This window comes from Salarias fasciatus, chromosome 11, assembly GCF_902148845.1.
Source record: "Salarias fasciatus chromosome 11, fSalaFa1.1, whole genome shotgun sequence".
In the NCBI taxonomy this organism is placed as follows: domain Eukaryota; kingdom Metazoa; phylum Chordata; class Actinopteri; order Blenniiformes; family Blenniidae; genus Salarias; species Salarias fasciatus.
Genome location: NC_043755.1, coordinates 8,847,455 through 8,866,453, shown reverse-complemented (window position 1 = coordinate 8,866,453; position 18,999 = coordinate 8,847,455). Strand labels below are relative to the sequence as shown.

The following is an 18,999-nucleotide window of genomic DNA, read 5'->3' as shown; positions in this document are numbered from 1 at the left end:
TCTAAAGCAGCTTTTCATAATACCACAAAATACTATGTGGGAAAATGTTCAGTAGCTACTATTACAAAATATGTCAGTATGATAAGCCATCATTTAAATCAATTTCCAATAAGACAAGAAATTGTTAGTCTTAAATTGTTTCATGCCTTGAATTTTGGGTGCTCTTTACATCCAGTTTACACTGAAATATTTTTTTATATTTAGGATCTAAAATTGCATCTCCACCTATTTTTATTGCAGCAAAAACAACAACCACATTATTATTATTATTATTATTATTATTACTATTACTATTACTATTATTATTATTATTATTATTATTATTATTATTATTATTATTATTATTATTACGTAAAATTTCAGGAAGGTTTCTTTTTTCTTTTCATTTTTTTTTTTTTAACTATTTCACTATTTCAGCACCCCTTGACCCACAAAGGGTTTTAAACAAATATAATTCCCAAAAGTTTAAGGAGGAACAGCGATTTAAAATCTGTCTCACCAAACGCTTGGATTGCGTGTTTAAGGTTGTTGCGCAACCCGTTTAACCCAAACAGTTGGTGGAAACTTCCTCTGAAGTGCTTCAGTGGCAGGGTTGGGTTCTTCTGAAGGACTCGGTCCTCCTCTGGGTCTCTGGGCTCTGATCCGGACCGGGCGGGTCTGATCTGATGACAGCCGCCCCCTGACGTCGCTGTGTGGGCGCACTCTGCGTGGCAGCCTGGGTCGGACTGGGCCAACCGAGGGGAACGACGAGGGAGCAACATCTGGAGGGGAATGTCGGATCACTCGGAGATCGTGTGTTTTCTCTCCTTCGGCTTGTTTTTCCCTCAGAGAGAAATAATTCCTCGGAGTTCTTGAGCTCCTTTTCTGGAAGCGAGGTGCTGAAGTCTACACCCCAAAAGCAGGTCGTCATGGATCAGTCCGTCGCAATTCAAGAAAGTTTGGAAAGGGAAGAAAACTGCATCATAGTATCCTTTGAGATTTGCGTGTGCTGGCTTGTTGCTGATCGGAGGATTATCTGCATTAAACCAACACGTTCGGTTGACAAGACACCTTTTCTAATCTGGTTCTGTTGAGGAAAGGCCTGGAAGAAATGTTTGATGGCGTTTCTTTCTCTGGGTAAAAAGTCGTCGTGCAACCTCACTGAAGCTGTGATTTGAATCCAGCTTGTACGATGCGAGTGTTTTTTATAGTTTAACAGCATGTTTGGTGAGCAGACTTCCCACGGATATACTCAGCGCTGCAGTAACACGTTTCATCCACTAGATGGCGGCGTTGCTTCGCTGGCTGCAGCTGAACATGGAGGCAGGTGGTTATTCATGTATGGGGACACCCGTGTCTGATCTGAATGTGAGCTGCTCCTGCCTGGACTGATGATACTTTTCTAGCATGAGGATATTAAGTCTATGAAAATAATCTGTAGCTACGTGATTTCAACTCTTTGTAAATGTTTTCCTGTACTTGTCTTTAATTGCTTTGTGCTGCTGGCTGTTTGCTTTGACTCACTGTCTAGCTGAAAAACCAGTGACCTTGAACTCAAAACTATATATATTTCGTTACATTAATGTCACATGAAAATGGGTTGGCAATGTTTGGATTTCATTAATCCTCGATATTTCCCATGTCTTCTTATCATCATAGCATTTCTAAACCTTCTAAACTTCCTCTATGTTTGCATCCTGCAGTCTGGAACCCTCACCCTAACCCTAACCCTACAGCACCCATCGAGATCCCACCAGCTCAGCTTGGAGATCTTCTCATCTCTTTCATGAAACATTTTATCAACAGTTTTAACATATTTAAACCACATATTCAAACCTGCAGTAACACAAGTAACATGTTTCCACAACGTCCTTAACCAAACTTTCAACATGCTGTCCAGTGTGACGTCCTGGTTGATGGGATGTCAGAGAGCCGCCTGTTGGGACTGGTGGCATCTGCAGAGGAACATGCGTAAGTTTTAAAATATTTTACAAAGTACACGTAACAATGTTTACTTGTGGTGTTGTTTTGAATGGCATTGTTCGGAGTGTAAGGAAATATAGTTTTGCATAGAAAGGAGGCAGCAACATAATGCAATCGAGGGCAACAACATAAACTGTCCTCAGAAGATTACCACAGAGTTGCATCAACCTGCCTGATGCAGCTCTCAAGATTACTTGTGAACTTCAAGAAACTAGACTTTGCTAAAAGAGCCGGTCTCATTTTTAATTATTATTTTACATTTTGTGGAAAAGTTTATAGTGTTCACTCACTGGGTGCTTTTTGATTTAAATGATAGATTTACATTTGAAATAAATTGAAAATTCATTTGAATATCTTGTGATTATCTCTGATGTTTTACAGAATCTTTATTTATACCCATCGAAGAATGGCCATTACTGCCGACGACGTGTCACTGGAGGACATAATACCCATATCTCTGGACTTTGCTGTAGTTGAAGGTAAACAGCAGTCAGATGGTCGATATGAAGCTGGAACACCGTTGCTAAAATAATCTGAGCTGTTTTCTTTGTAGTTCCCTAACCTATTTCTCATGCTGCCTTTTCAGTTTCTTCACCGGAGGAGCTGGTGGTTGTGGGTAAGTCGTCCTCATTTCAGCTCGTTCATGTCGTGATACAGAAGTGCACAACTACATGAAATTGCCAACCACATCGGTGCATGGTTTTTTTGTTTTGTTTTTTCTGATGAAAGGTGCCGATACGAGAGTGAGGATAACTTACAAGGACAATGAGTTGGAGCTCAAGCTTCCTTTTGGGTCCCACTCTCGTCTCTTCCTCAGCGAAGTCAACAAGGCCTGGAGTGGTAGGTTTTTCCTGATGTGCTCTGTTTATCCACCGATCAAACACTTAAAGGGTTCCATCAGAAAATGGAGAACTTGTAAACACAGTAATATATTTTGGAAGATTTTGGGACTTTGTGAAATGAAACAGTGTCACATCATAATAGATAACATTACATATGAAACTTTGCTGCATGAACAACACAGAGCTTCCATGGTGACCCCATGCAGGTCATTCTTTCCCCCCGGTTGTCTCCTCTAAGTGGCTTCAGTCATTATGTAAATCCATCCTTCATGTAGTGGCAAAAACGCAGCCTTTATTTTTTATCACTTGTGGAGGATACTACAAGTTTAACTTTTGATGTCCATCTGAAGTATCTGTGCCCTTACTTTCAACAATGACCTCTTGATCTTCATCATATCTGTTCATGATTAATCTTTAGGGGAAGCAGTTTATTTTTTTCCCCTTTAAACCTGCAGTTCTTATCAGTGACGTGACGAAAACTTTCAACTCGTTTTCTACCAGATCTTTTTTTACTTCTTCACATGATGAGACACTCTTTTCCTTATCACAGTCTTTTCATGCAATCAGATTGAATCAAGCTTTGACTGTCTGTGTTTTATAGGGTTTTTTTTTTCCTGAACCAACCTGTTTAACCAGTCTCTTTTTTCATGTTTTTTGTTAAGTGGGTTATGTGAAAGCTCATCATTTCACTTTTGAATGAATCATTTTGTGAAACAAGCACATCCGAGTCAGCTGGTGGTTGTTAATAGCTCACAGCAACTGGTTGCGTCGGTTGATCTTGTCATTCAGTGTCAAAGTCAGAACAAGATACATATTTGACAGGAGCAGGAGAGACGCATGCTGATAGACTGAGAGAGAAACAGGGGAGGAGCTATTTGTGTGTGTTAGTCGTGTGTTTAATTTGTTTCCCTCACAGCCAGCAAACGAACAAGATGAGAACAACCTGAACAGGACGCGCTACTTCCTCTTCAGTACTCTTCTTTTTTTTCTTTTTACTGTCTCTTCCTGGATGTGGTAATGATTGGTTGAAAGAAAGCTTTCTTCGTCGGGGATGTGCCAGTTTCGTCACCTCGTCACTATTTTCACAGTGGGACTGCCATGAGAGCATGGACTGATGTGTAGATCGCTTTATTTTTTTTTCCGGTGGTGCTCAGAGTGGTGCCACGAATGTTCTTAACCTGCTGAAAGACTCCTGCAATGGAAAAGATAAAGGACAGGCCGTCTGTTGTTGTTAAAAAGAAGGCTCTGGGTCTAAAAAGTGTCAAAGGTAAACTGATTCTATCTATTATGATGTGAAGATGATGTAACATTCAACAAGCGAGGACATGTGACACGGAAAAATATTATTTTGGTTTGAAAAAAATTGCAAATTGAGAAATACATGGTGTTATAGTCTTCGAACAGATAATATTGTGTTGTATCCACATGTTCTATTTCAAATGTTCTCATTTTGTGTCTTCCTCCAGATGTTTGCAGGCCTCCTGCACAGCTCCAAAACTTTGAATGGATTAGCAAATACCAGAAAGCCACCAGAGACCCGGGAGCAGTCAAACAAGCCTTCGCACCCATCAGCACTAAACTGACTAAACTCAACCAGCATCGGAAAACAGGTTTGTCCTTTTCTCTTTTCTTTGGCCCACAGCGAGTGTCGTGATGTCCAAAAAAAAAAAAAAAAAAACACTGAGCAGGAATAGATCTAACAGCCCTCTTCTTCGCAGTTTACTGCCATTGGGCATCACAGGTGAAGTGGGCGGTTTGGCAAACACCACTTTAATGTGAATGAGACTGGCTCAACCTGCAGTCCGGTTGTAAAGGCAGAAGCCTCGATGCGTCACACCAGAAATTTCCCGTGATGTAGTTTGTCTTCATTCCTTCTGGTGTCTCAGTTCGCTGCTGCAGTGAACATTGAAACCGCAACCAGCATGCACCTCTGCAATGACAGGGTTTTTTTTTTTTTTTAGCTTTGTTGCACAATACTTTTTAAAAGAGAAACTTGATCAAGATTCTATTCAGAATGCATCATAGCCTCTCATTATGTCTTCTGCGTGCTTCCTTTCACTGTCCATGATTAAGGTTGAGTTTCTGGCCCCAGTCTTTGTAAGACCGACTGTGAACAAATACAAAAGGATGAAAGTAAAAACAAAGGTTTAGTTCAGTGTCCGCCATGTGCTTTTATTTCCAGCAATGCTGGCTGGGCACCATGTTTCAGATGTGGCCAGAAGCAAGCCCGGTTGGTCTGATTCAGATATACTGCAGCTACAGTTTTGGTAAAATTATAGATAAAAGTTTAGACGTTGCATTCTCTCATTTTTCATGGGAGATGCTTTGATCGTTAAAGTTTTAGACTCCCTGAGCTCAGCCGAATGCTGTGATTGCTTCTAAAACTTGATTTATAGCTTCATTCTTTTTTTGACATGATGGAAGTTTGCTGGTTTAAATCTCTCTGCTGACAGATGATCACTAAGCGTCCCCGAACAGGGTTTCAATTTAGACCATAAACTAAAAGTGTTCAGGCTGATCGTGTGAGACGTGATCAGGAGCATCCAGCACAAAATGAATACTAATTGAAGCATACGCACCATATTATCAATGCATCATCTCACTACGGTATCTCCACTGGTAGTGCATCTGGTAAATTCATATCAAAAGTTACAGAGGCATCAGACATTATTGTTTAGTAAATTACCAAGATGGTTACAATCAGTCTTGTACTGATCTCCTTTACACTGCAATACTCTGGAAAACCATTGCTGGTATCATTGATACCAAGGTGACGAGCTTATGTGTGAAGAGAAAGGAGTTAATGGCATCTTCTCACAAATTAAACAATGACTTTCTTTTTCTGCATCTCAACTCCCAACATGACTGTCAGCCTTCATCTGAGCACATGATGACTTTGAACATGTGTGGAGCATTTTTTCACATGAATTACCATCATGTGGAAGAAGTTTATGCTACCTTCAGGAAACAGGAGCTCAATAATGTTATAACTTTTTACTTTGGCTAGAAAAACAAGTTCATCTACAACCAAAATTGTGAATATTGATCGATGTGGATCAATGTGAAATATGAATGTTTTCGAATTGATCTGTACATCAGAAACTTATTTTCAGAAGACTAAACAATTGCGTTCATGTAGCTGGTAACATGGAAGTAGTCACGTATGGAATAAGATGTATGCAGACAGCTAAATAGTTTTTATAATCCATTTTACATTAAGTGACATTATTCATTGTTCTTTTTTGATTCTTGTCTGGCAGTAGCTGTATGAACATGGAAGGGATCCAAATCTGAATGTCATTGTTCCTGTATGACAACAGTAAAATAATTGTGTATTTTATTCTTGCCACACTGGAGCCATTGTGTTGGAGACTTGCATGCAAAACATTTACTCGTTCAAACAAATCACACGCAGCCAGGGTGTAGTATTTAGTCTGGGCTGTGGTGTTTCGGGCAGGCTGCTGTGTGCAGGCGGCCGCGGGGAAGTAAACTCCTCCTACTGGAACATTTGAACAGGCAGGTCCGATACCGACTGGACATTGATCTGCTGCACAGAATGCGAGAGATCGGTACAGGGAGATGTCTAGGGTGATGAAAGACTCTGGTATGGACACTATTTCCAGTTTCGTTTGCTAATTTTTCGGGAGATGCGGGAGGGGAGACGGCTGATGTGCGAACACAGGCAGCGGAGAGGAGCTCGCTTCCTGGCTAAAGCTAGCGCCTGCTGAGGCTAATGTTAGCGACAGCAGCAAAGCAGCTCGTCGGGAACTAGTCGGAAAGATTATTGGTTTATCTTTGACCAATCGTAACATTAAGGACGGCGGTCTTTGCTGGCTTGACGTGAAGTAACAGTGTTTCGTTGCGCTCACGTTTAATAAAAGCTAATGCTAACGCTAATAATGTCCCAGATAATTTCGTGGTCGCTATGCGACAGAAGCGACACACCTGTTGTGCTTTCTGCTGACATAAAGTCTTAGAGGGAAACATAAATCTGACACACGTCGGGTTATTTTCTGTTTTGTTTTTTCGAACTAGTTTCTGATAGACTTCCATTTGGAACTCGTCTTCCTGAGCTAAGGTAGCATGTTAGCTCAAATCACCTGTCAGTGAAGTTTATCTCGATAAAGGTGCTCTCTATCTGTTCCGCCTTCGTCATAAAAAAGCTACACTATCGATTTATGTAAGAATTTGTGTATTAAAATGACCACGATTACATCAGCGAATCGTTATGGGTCAAGCTACTTATTCACTGGTTTGAATAATCTGAAGTGAAGTGAGTTTTACCTGGCTGTGCGTAAAGCTGGGGCTCAGGAGGGTTTACGTAATGCTGCACTTTGTGCAGCCGTGAGTTACTTTTTTTTAAATGTTTTAAGTGATTTAATTGCTGAAGAGTGTCAGGAATTTCCTATAGTGTTTGACATTTATACCGAGTGCTCATAAATATGGAGGCGTATGCGTGTGAAGTGTGCACTTTCGTCGGCTTAACTTAGCTCTCTTATCGGCTCATTATCTCGCTCGGAAAGGCGTGGAGGAATGTGAAATATGTCGAGTAAAGTACTATAAGGCAGGACCCTCATCCCGTCAGGGCCCCAGCGGGTCCTGGTGCCAAGATCTCCCTCCATGAAATGGATCGATGAAGGATCATTACATCACATTTCATTGTATGAGCAGACAGATCCGCCACAGAGTGACTGAAAGGCGTCTGTTCTGCATCGGATCTGATCATCACAGGAAACCATCACCACTGTAAAACTTGCACATGCTGCATGATTTTGCACTTACTTGAGGGTGGAGTTTTACACGTCTTTTGATATTTCCCCATATTTGCGCATTTTAACCAAGCTACAAGGTTTGTTTAAGTTCTTGTTTTGCATCTTCAGACACTCAAACATTAACAGCCGTGTAGTTTGAGGTCATATGAAGATGGAAACATCCAGGGCTGCTCTAATGTGAGGCAGAGAAACTGTTTTAATTGTTAGAGATATCTTTTTAACATCTCCCTGTTATATTTTTGTAATTTATTCATTTAAATTCATTGTAGAGTAAGATATCAGTTTGTAGATCGTTCTCTGATTATTTTCAGATGCTTCCGTGGTCGGTGTTAGTTGGGTTTCCTTTCTGATCCGCCTGAGCCCCTGCTGACTGTTGCTCTGGGTTTGGTGCACAGTTTCAAGAACAAAACCTGGTTGATGAGAACATTTCCTCAGGAAAACAAAGATCCAGGAAAACTGCTGTTGCTTGCCAATTGTGATATAGGTGCCCACTGCGAGCCATTTTTCGTTTGATGATTTCTAAAAAAGAAAAAAAATCACATTGAACATGCATTTTTATAGTCTGATGGCTGCAGCCTTTGTGCAGTCTGCCCACTATCATTTTCGTGGAGTTTAATTTCCTGTTGGGAAGAATGTGGCTTTCCCTTTCAGTGGAGCCAGCTGTGCTCTCTGCCAAGCTGCAGGAGGACAGGGCCCATGCTGTCTCATACTTCACACTCGGCCATTAAACCCAACTACTTAGAATGCAATAACTGTAACCAACTGCAAGAGACCGCCTCAGTCGATCGACCTCAACCACTGAGCCCTGACTTGGCATTTTCACCATGTACTTGTTTGTTTTTGCTCCGAGTTATAATCAGCCTCAGATTATTATCAGTAGAAGTTATTAAAGAGCAGAGAAAGTAGTTTGCAAATTTACAAGTTCAGGGTGAACCACCATGACCGTATTTTTAGACAGTGCATTTTGAGAATGCCTCGCTGTGAAGAGACGGTGACACTTTCCTCTTGATTGGCGTCCTTTAAACAGGAATCAATTTGAGATTCAGTGAGATTTCGATTGTGACTGGAATCGCGTGGAGCTGTGACACAAACCTGCGATTTATCTACTTGCTGTGTTTTCTCTTTCTTTCTTTCATTTTTTTTTTTTTAACAGATAAGCCGTTGGACACGAAGGGAACTGTAGAAAAGCAGAAAGGCTCCAACGGTGGCACACAGAAGTCTGCAGTGTCTTATGGCCCAGAGAGGTAAAACCTGAGTAACATCGCACTGATGAACGTAACGTCGTCTGTAACCAGTGATGCTCAAATCTGAGAGCAGATTTTTATTTATATTAGGAGCATCTACTAAAGATGTACCTTTTAAGTGCATGGATCAGTTTTTATGTATTCTTGCTTGCTATATTTTAAAATAACTTGAAAAATTCCAACAATAAACTACTACATATGTAGATATGCCTTTTATCAGTTTTAATATACACATCTTAAAGCTCCAGTTGGTCTACTAGGACAGTCACTGCTGTTCAGGATGTGACAGAATTTGTTTCAATAAGTACATTTTACTGCAATCTAGTAAAACAATGCTCAGATTTAAGTTCATTTTTTCTTTGAAAAGCAATGAAAATTGAGCGGTTTCAGTCAGTTTCACGATTTTATCACGTAGACCAAAGCATGCAGTGGTTTTTATTTATAGTTACTTTAAAAAGTCACTCGAAAACAAACAAAGAGATGCTGAAAACCCTAAGTGTGCTAGGAATGCGCAAAGCTGTGGATCCCTCTTCTGGTTTTCATTACTATATCTTCTGGAGTTACTGCCAATATCTAGTTGATGGAGTTGTGTCCAAATGATCAGTTCATGAAAGCAGTGCACACTTTCACTACTTGATACAAAATCTCCACAACGTTCTGTTTAATTCAACTTGTAATTGTGAATGTCTGCCGAGGATGAGGTCTTTTCAGTTCAAAAGTTAGAAGAAGCGCTCTTCTTCCAGGAAGAAGCTGTAACCAGCAACTGTACAACGCAAGCATGGATTTTTTGCAATCACGCCCGTGTGAAATGTTTCTATCTCGGTCTGTCCTCACTCTCGCCTCACTGTTGCCTCTCCCTCTGGTGTGCGCGTCCAGTCGAGAGGACCGGGATGACCTGGTGCGATCCTCCAGCCACACCGCTTCAAACAAGGCTCAGATACTCACCATGCCGCAGTTTGGGCTCCGCGACAATCTCATCAAGTGTGAGCTGCTGAAAAATGAGGATCTTTACACTTATCTGGAGTCCTTCAGGTATGTTGTTCCGAATTACTTCTTTTAGTTTATCTTGACTGTTTAGCATATTTGATTTTCCTGAAAGTTGAACATTACATAAAGATCATCTTAGAAATGTTAAGTGTGACAAAATCGAAGTACAGAGTAGTTTTATGTGCGTCTTAGCTTCTGTTAGGCAAGTTTTACGTTGCGTAAATTTGACTGTGCAGCGCTAAAATCTCTGAACATCGAGACATTTGTCACAAATGAAGTCTCGTGCAGCTACGTGCACATGAGTTCTATTGATTTTCACTCCCACTTTCACTCTCCCTCAGGCTTTTAATAAAATCTTAACTTGTTTCTAAAAATTTGTTAAGAACAGGAACAGTGTGTGCCCACAGTGTAACTGCATCCTTGATGTGTTATGTAAAAAGAGTGAGTCAACATCTGTGGGTTTGTATTTCTGCGCACTAAATAAAGCATCACTGTCTCAGACGGTGTCTCGAAATGCACCGGCCTCCTCCATTAACATGCTGTAACTCAGGTTGTAGCTCCTTCATCTTATTTCTTATTTATTGTGCACGCGAATGTTCCTGAAAGGAAAAGATATTTTTAGGGATTTTGCTGTGTGCACAAAATTGCAGTTTGTCTAAAATCATCATGTTTTGTCAATCTGTGCAACTATTATTGTAATAAAGTATAAAAAAAAATGAATAAATAAAAATCACTTGAAACAGAATGGTTTAAATCTAGAGACAATGAGGATATATTGTGGATGTACTGAATATCCATGCTGATGCACAGATTAAGAATAAAAGCTGCAGCCTGAGATGTATTAATACAACTTCAGCATCTTTCTGGGCAGCTGAAGCGAGAGCCATTAGTACAGAAAGTCCTGTACGGCTGCTGGAGGTCAGCACAATGTGCAAAACAGCAGCTGCCTGAAGGGCAGCGAGGAGCGGGATTCAATGGAAGGAGGCAGGTTTTCAGACGGAACCTGCAGGATAAATCAATGCAAATGTGAAAGGAATGAATCTTTTCACATTTCCTCAGCTGTGCACTGGTCACTAGATGAGACGAGGCGCAGTCTGTACTGTGAACTGCATGCAGTGTACCTGTCAGTGATAATTCAGTGTGTGTGTCTAATATTGTGCCACACAGAGCCAGATTTCTCATTGTTTTGTTAATTTGCTGTTCACAGGGTCAATGAGTAATGCTACATTATTTAGTGTATGTGACTCAACTATCCTGTCCTGTTGTAAAATACCTTTGATTACAGTAAATACTGGTAAATTTGTTAGTAGGACCGTCTGGCAGAGGAGTGATCACTTCACACAGCAGCACTGATCCACTGTCACTGGCTTATGTTTGCGCTTTGCTGAACTGTTCATACAGTTTTTTTTATTTGGAAATAAAAATAGAAAGTTATGTATCATTTGTCCTTCCACTTCACCGTTATGTAGCAAATTGTGTTGGTCGATCACATAAAATCCCAATGCAATCCATTTACAAAGTGTGAAAAGTTCAAATGGTACGAATGCTTTTGCAAAACAGTATAGTTAAGAAATTTGGTTATAATAGCTTGATGCTAATGCGGTGTAACCTTACTCGTTACACTGAAAATAAATAAAGATGAATGTCCAGAGTACCGCAGGCACGACTTCCGTTGTCCTTGCAAGTTCCGTGCTCGGAATAATCCTGACAGACTGCGACCAGAGCCAGCGTATCCCGGTGTGAGCAGAGGATTGTTTTAAGTACATCTAACTGAGCCGCTGTGAGCTTCACTTATCCCATTAAGACCTGAGTCACAACTTAACAAACGCTTTTTTCTTTCCCCAAGAATTCAACTCTGAAGAGTTAAATTCAGGTTTTCCAGCTCTGGAAGCAAAAAATTGCATTTCTCTTCTTTTGTGCCCACTTCTCATCTTTCCCTGTTCCGCCTCAGCTTCTTTCTTGGCACATACAACGTGAATGGACAGACACCAAAGGAAAGCCTCCGTCCTTGGCTGAGCTGCACTCTCCACCCTCCCGACATATACTGCGTGGGGTAAGTTGCGTTCGCCCCGCAGAGCTCTCTGCTTAATCCTGCTGCAGAGACGGATACTGCTCAAACCCTCTGACAGATGCACGTCGCGGCCGTTGGACCAGTTTTAAGAACGGCGCTTGCCCACCCACAGATTTCTGCACCGCCTGTCCACTAATCCTGCCTGAGTTTCAGTTTAGCGCCTTGCTGTTAAGGAGAGGAGAAAGTTTAGTGAATACCGCAGCAGTTCTGGATGAAGTGTTTATCATTTGGAGTTGTTTCTTTTCTAGATTTCAGGAGCTTGACCTCAGCAAAGAGGCTTTCTTCTTCAACGACACCCCCAAGGAGCAGGAGTGGACGAAGGCTGTGTCTGAGGCCTTGCACCCGGACGCCAAGTATGCCTTAGTAAGGAAGTTCTTTTTTTTTTATTTCATCTCTCTCGTATATCTTACTCTTTTTCCTGCCAGTTCCAGTAAGCGTGTCAAGAATGCCGGCGTACAATCACATTAGTCTTAAGAACCTCATGCGTCTTCTTTCCATGACCGTGATGATCGCCATGTTATTGAATGACATGGACGTTAGTAGCTATCTCTCTTTTGGTTTGATGAGCATATTCAGTTGCATCTGTCTGTTTCTCTTCTTATTTACTTTCCTTTGCTTCTCTTTTCTTAGAAATGCTGAATCTGTCTCGTTAGCTTCCTCATTTTTCGCCCTGACTGGTCAGTTTGCCGTATCTGAGGCTTTACGAGACGCATGATCGACGTAGTGTAATGACAATGTTTTCCTGGAGATAACATGGGCATCTTTAGCTCTAAGTGTTTGTCTTGGTCCTTTACTCGCGGCTGAATAACAAACAAGGTGCTGAGACAAGCAGGAGTAATTTCCATCCTGCCCTTTTGAGACGTTATCATGATTAAGTCTCTCTGAACTCTTGACCACAACGTTTAATGAAAAAGTTCATGAATCGCGTGCCCCTGTCTGATCCACTCGTCCTGCTTCCAGGTGAAGTTGGTGCGTCTGGTGGGCATCATGCTGATCTTCTACGTGAAGAAGGAGCACGCGGAGTTCATCTCGGACGTGGAGGCGGAGAATGTGGGGACTGGCATCATGGGAAGGATGGTGAGGAGGCCAGCTTTTTAGATCGTCAAGATGATAATTGAAAATGTTTCTGAACTGATGAGAGAAGCTGCAATCAGAGCCTCATGTCGCAAAAATCCCCTTGCTGTATATTAAGAAATATGCCACCAATACAACAGTCTTCAATGCTCAGATTACAGAAATGCTCCCAAGCTCACCCTTCACTCGAACGAGGAAACTTCTCGATGAGGCGAGAGTGTTAAGCAGCACACCACAACCCGTTCAGTCCTCTATCGACACATCATATTTGCAAATAATTAACATTGTTGCTCAGCTAACACGGATCGGCCAGCAGGTTAAACAATCCATCAAATCTTTGACTTTAGTGGTTTTGGCACCGCCGTGTGCCGCTCCTGTGGCCTCTCCCATCCATTCATGGCATTAATCATCTGGTTATGTAAGCAAAGGCCAGTTTCCATACATCTGAAATTCAGATTGGAGCCTGACTCCCTGTAAACCTCACCTGTTGACCTGAAGGAACTTTTTTTTTTTTTACAATTTGTACTCTCAGGGCTTGTTAGCACATTTAAAAACTGTGGAATCAAACTTACTCAAATATTGACTAATAAGCAAGGGGGGCCGGACTTTGACGGCGTTGCGCAATGCCGTGTGTACATACAAAGTGGATTTCAGAGATCAGGCTTCTGTTATTTCTTTCATTCATTTGCAGATCGAAGCCGTTTCACCCAGTCAAGATGTTGTTCTTAGTTGGTTAGAAATAATTTCGTCTTCAACAATAGCAGCATTGTTTCATTTATATGATGGTCGGCACTAAGCCAGAGGTTTTATCTGCTTCCTCGTCTGGTTCGTTCACCCAGTGCCTAATCTTTCAGTGGCTCCAGCTTCTTGCTTTAGCCCTCGTGCACTTTTGCAGGGTAGATTTTTCTCTTCTCGCACCGAAGTGTGCTTACTTAGCAGTCCCTGCAGTGCAGGGCAGATGGCTGGCTTGGTCACCAGTGGGGGCCTCTGGGAGGGTTTTCCGTTCTGCGGTATTGAAAGAGACTGGAGTGTGATCTGCACCAAGGACTGTCTGAGGAAATAGTGGGACTGAGCTGGCAGGAATAACAGCATGTTCAGTAAAAAATTTCTGTAAAATATCACATTGATTTCTCTGCAGCCTCTCTCTCTCCTCTCTCTCTCTCTCTCTCTCTGTCTCTCTCTCTTTCAGGGAAACAAAGGCGCTGTGTCAATCCGGTTTCGGTTCCACAACTCTGACATCTGTGTGGTCAACTCTCACCTCGCCGCTCACATCGACGAATATGAGAGGCGCAATCAAGACTTTAAGGATATTTGCAGCCGTCTCCAGTTCCGCCAGCTCGATATCACCCAGCCTCCACTCACCATCATGAAGCACAAGTACGTAAACCTCGATGTGTTGTGGAGCTGCTCTGCGACTCGAGGGGATTTAGAGAGTCCCCTCAGAGGTATCTTCACCGGCATTACGCTGCTACTTCAAAGACACAACTTAGCAGGTTCTCCTTAAGTTTGCTTTGCAATCCTTTAATCCTGAAACGTATCGGATGACGTTGTTTATTCAAATCCAGACATGTTGTGATTCATGGAGCGGATTAATTATGATGGATGCTGCCGCTGAGTTTGACATTCTGTGTCTAGTCCTCTAAACTATCTATGTGTTTAGAGCTGTTTCTTTGTCCTTCCCTAACCAGCGTGGTTTTATGGATCGGAGATCTCAACTACAGAATCAGCGACCTTGATGTCGACAGTGTTAAGGAGCTAATCAGTAAAAAGGACTTTGAAGCGCTGCACAGTTTTGATCAGGTAATACGAATAACAATCTCCTGTTTATGTTTGAACTGACCGTCTGTATTAACTCGCTCCGTATTGTCCTCAGCTGAAGAGGCAGATCGATGAGGAGGCTGTTTTTGTTGGCTTCGAGGAGGGACCGATTAATTTCCAGCCCACCTACAAATACGATACGGGCTCTGACAAGTGGGACACGAGGTAATCTCACATGAAGGCTCGAGCGAAAATACAAATGCACGAAATAATCTGTCTTCAAAGAGAGTAGATGTTGCGGTCTGTACTTTCCAAGTTTCATTCTAGCATTGATCCCCTTTTTTTATTTTTTTTTGCAGCATTTACATATCACAACAACTCATTCCATAAATATAGTTGTTAAAGGTATTTTATCCCCTCACTTGTTGAAAATATAACGTGAGCCCTTCTGATTACAAACTGCTTTGAATTAACAATAAGTTAAGTGTCATTGATGAATGGATTTAGCCACCCATGTATACATTTAATTAATGTTATCTTTCATTATTTTGTCCTCTCACACCACCTGCCTGGATGTCCCTGCAGGGACCGTATCATTATCCTTGATGAAGTGTGTTGGAATAAACTCCGAGACGGATTAATTTCTCGCCTCGTGTATTTTTAGTGCTCAGTTCTATCGAAGATGCAAAAACACACACTCGAGAATCAACATCTGTTTCCCCTCCCGCATGCAGCGAGAAATGCCGCGTTCCCGCCTGGTGCGACCGAATCCTGTGGAAAGGGAAGAACATCAAACAGCAGCATTACCAGAGTCACATGGCTCTGAAGACCAGCGACCACAAACCTGTCAGTTCGCTGATGGTGATCGGGGTAAATAGTTCTTCCTGTTGATCGTTATTTCAGTCCCTGTATTTGTATGAGTGGTGAGAAAACATGATACATTCCGTGAACACGTTTTGACATTATCCATGCCTTCTGACTTGCTCCTTGCAGATCAAAAGAGTGAATAGTGAAGCCTATAAGAAGACATTTGAAGAGATTGTACGCACGATAGACAAAATGGAGAATGAATGCATCCCGTCCGTTACGTTGTCCAGGCGAGAGGTAAAGTTTCCTGTCCTACTGTAGCATAGCAGGGGCTACATCACCTTCTTGATGCAATCTGTTAATTGAATTGTGTTCTTCTGGTGTAATCACTGTCAGTCGCTACTAATGAAGTCTTGTATTCATCTTGATGCTACAGCAGCCTCACATTTAAAAAAAAAAAATAAATGACCCATCAATTTGTGTTGTTTCAGTTTTACTTTAAGGATGTGAAGTTCATGCAGCACCATGCAGAGACACTGAGGCTCTTCAACGACGGGCAGGTCCCGTGTCAGTTTGAGTTCATCCAGAAGCCCAACGAGACCACCTACTGCAAGCCGTGGCTCACAGCCAACCCCCCCAAGGGCTTCATAGCTCAGGGTAAAAGGCGATATGTGCAGTGGAGGGCATTGGAAAAAAAATTGTGGCTGTAATCCTTGAAGACTTGATCTGACACAGACCTGATCAGTTCATCATCTCTCGCTGTCATTATGCAGGTGGTTCTGTGGACATCGACCTGGAGGTTTTTGTGAACCGTTCAACGGCCCCCGACCTGAACTGTGGGAAGCAGCAGATTGAAGACATCCTGGTGCTCCACCTGGAGCGGGGGAAGGACTACTTCATCTCTGTGACAGGAAACTACCTGCCCAGCTGCTTCGGCACCTCCATCCAGTCACTGTGTCAGCTGAGGGAGCCCATCCGAGACATGCCCCAGAGCGTCCTGCTCGAGCTGGTCGGTGTTCCTCTGAACTACAGTTTCTACGTTTGTCAAAGTGTCACAGATCTCACTGTTGCTGAGTCTTTATCTTTTAAATAAAATTGCTTCTCCCTGCTGTGTTTCTTCCATAAAACCAGACTGAGATGTCCAGAAATGAAAGTACAGAAACCGCTGAAAAGCCACTCGACATTCCAAAAGAACTTTGGATGATGGTGGATCACTTATTCCGCAATGCAGTAAAGCAGGTCAGAGCATTTTATGGTTCCCTTTGTGTTGCTGCTGTAGTTAAATCATTATAACAGCATTTAGTTTTCTCACAGCCTATTTCTTATGATTGTCACTGTTTTTGCTTATCCAACTGTGTTTTCTTATCGAGATGCATGACTTAGGATCATTTTAGGTCACAGGGATTTAGCAAATAAGGTTTTACCGTTTGTCACCCTAGTAACTTGTTGATTGAATCAGGATAATCAGACAACTTAAACAAAGGATTGTGCTTTAAAATTCAAAGTCCAACGCGACAAAGCTGTAACTCAGGTCATTAAACGATCTGCTCCTGCCAAAGGGAGCCTGCTGTGTTCTTCAGTTACACAAAAGGTCCAATCGTTCTGTCCTCTGTTTGTAGGAAGACATATTTCAGCAACCTGGGCTGCGGAGTGAATTTGCCGAAATACGGGATTGCCTGGACACGGGGATGCCTGATTCCCTCCGTATCTTTCAAAACTGTTTTCGCAAAGACACAGTTTTTACACATTTTATTTATCTATTTTGATATACATAGTTTGAATTGAAATTATAAACACTTGAATTTGATAGTAGTTTTGGTTGTTCATGAATTCCATAGAAAGCCATCACAGTTTTATTGCTGGCTTACTTGTTCTTGAGCTGTATCGATAAACCTGATTCCTGTTGGGTAATACCGCATTACAAAACCTGCAGACTGTGTTTGGGCGTTACGGCCTTGACTGTCTTGACGCGCAGCGGGCAGTAACCACTCGGTGGCCGAGGCCCTGCTCCTCTTCCTCGACGCCCTGCCGGAGCCCGTGGTTCCCTTCTCCTTTTACCCGCAGTGCCTGGAATGCTGCTCCAGCGCCAGCCAGTGTGAGACAGTACGTGAAGCAGGCCGCCGCCAGCAACTGATAAACCCTCTTCCAGATCTGTGTCGTACTCACAAGCAGTTTTGATTTATTCATTTTGCTTGTTTCTTCAGGTAATTTCCCTGCTACCTCAGTGCCATAAAAATGTGTTCAACTACTTAGCTGCCTTTCTCTGTGAGCTGTTGAAGAATTCTGCTAGCAATCGATTAGACGTCACTATTTTAGGTAAGAAAATGAAGTTCTTCTCTTTTATTCCTTCATGTCATTATCAGCAGATGAACTGAAAATTAAAATTTTGTTTATTATTGAATATAACGCATGTTCAGATTCGACAATGCTCACATTGCACTTTTTTTGTCATAAACAGTATTTTATGATGAATTTTTTTCTTTCAATAAAAGATCTTGTCGGGACCCATGTAATTTTTCCTGTGAAAGTTGGACGGTTTTAAATTTCAAATATCTTCTGGGTGTTTTTTGCCAAAGAAATATATTTCTACATAATCTGGAACTGTCACAACTGTTGTGTTACTTTTGTATTAAAGATTATTTTTCATCTTAATTAATATCTATTACAGTTATTTTAATTGTGTTTTAAAGAATAATACTTTTAGATTTGTTTTTCTTTTGTTTTTAATCGTGATTTTTGTCAAAGTAGAGGACAAATCAAGACTCCCACATTTTGTCTTCTGCTGCATCGACCATTGTGTAAAATAAAGTTTGTTGTTGTCAACCTTTTTATGAACAAAGTTTACCAAAATGTACTGTTTTGCCAGGTTGTTGTTGTTTCTTCAACCATCATTCAAACATGCTTTGTCAAACTATTCGGTCCCTAAAGAGCTTGAATTTACTGTGCTAAATAAATCATTCCGTTTTCTCTGTGCGCAGCCACCATTTTTGCCTCCTTGCTCCTGAGGTCCCCCAAGAAGCAGGTTCTTGCAGAGAAGAGGAAGACTCAGGAGTTCTTTCAGCACTTCCTCGCCACTGGCTCCTCATAGGCTGAGGACTGACGACTGCCCCCTCCAACACCACCCGCCCCTTTTTTGTTTGCTGAAGCCGAACACTAAAAACTGCAAATGTCCAGTATTTGAAATAAACTGTAATAATTTGTGATATCTTCAGATGACTTTGTATAGCTGTAGAGTAATTACTGTATGTGATTGTTCTTTTCTGATAATAGTTTCAAAACAATGTTTGTGATTTATCAATGCAGAGTTTATTGTCATCTGTTAAAGCCTAACATTTTTAATGTATGTATATTTTATTTAAAAAAAGAAAATAATTTGTATTTTAATGTCTCAAATCTCCACATCATGTTTTTTCTATATAAAATTGTTGAAAACAATTAAGACTTGTTTATTCATTGAGAAACCATGTGACATGCCATCAGAT

The 18,999-nt window shown here is 41.5% G+C and overlaps 1 protein-coding gene across 3 annotated transcripts; it reads left to right on the top strand.

Annotated features, from left to right (window-relative positions):
- The first annotated feature begins 601 nt into the window (after nucleotides 1–601).
- On the top strand, nucleotides 602–18,952 carry inpp5b (inositol polyphosphate-5-phosphatase B). Of its 3 annotated transcripts, XM_030102002.1 has the most exons (23): nucleotides 602–965; nucleotides 1,871–1,950; nucleotides 2,344–2,441; nucleotides 2,549–2,578; nucleotides 2,692–2,802; nucleotides 4,271–4,414; nucleotides 8,730–8,820; nucleotides 9,697–9,852; nucleotides 11,759–11,860; nucleotides 12,127–12,241; nucleotides 12,839–12,955; nucleotides 14,142–14,329; nucleotides 14,641–14,752; nucleotides 14,826–14,935; nucleotides 15,445–15,580; nucleotides 15,704–15,814; nucleotides 16,009–16,174; nucleotides 16,291–16,526; nucleotides 16,649–16,756; nucleotides 17,137–17,221; nucleotides 17,493–17,620; nucleotides 17,722–17,833; nucleotides 18,496–18,952. In XM_030102002.1, the coding sequence occupies exons 1-23, from the start codon at nucleotides 909–911 to the stop codon at nucleotides 18,603–18,605; spliced, it is 2,703 nt and encodes a 900-aa protein (XP_029957862.1). In that variant the 5' UTR covers nucleotides 602–908; the 3' UTR covers nucleotides 18,606–18,952. The 3 variants fall into 3 exon arrangements, with proteins under 3 accessions (XP_029957862.1, XP_029957863.1, XP_029957864.1); XM_030102003.1 differs by lacking the exons at nucleotides 602–965; nucleotides 1,871–1,950; nucleotides 2,344–2,441; nucleotides 2,549–2,578; nucleotides 2,692–2,802 and adding an exon at nucleotides 3,628–4,071; XM_030102004.1 differs by lacking the exons at nucleotides 602–965; nucleotides 1,871–1,950; nucleotides 2,344–2,441; ... (1 more) ...; nucleotides 2,692–2,802; nucleotides 4,271–4,414 and adding an exon at nucleotides 6,257–6,408.
- Nucleotides 18,953–18,999: the final 47 nt, after the last annotated feature.

What these genes read in the sequence shown, in the direction of transcription:
- inpp5b (XM_030102002.1), top strand. Translation starts at nt 909, where the DNA reads ATGGATCAGTCCGTCGCAATTCAAGAAAGTTTGGAAAGGGAAGAAAAC. An exon ending in GGGAAGAAAACTGCATCATA is followed by an intron (nt 966 to 1,870) that starts GTATCCTTTGAG and finishes AACTTTCAACAT; the next exon opens with GCTGTCCAGTGTGACGTCCT. An exon ending in CTGGCATCATGGGAAGGATG is followed by an intron (nt 12,956 to 14,141) that starts GTGAGGAGGCCA and finishes TCTCTCTTTCAG; the next exon opens with GGAAACAAAGGCGCTGTGTC.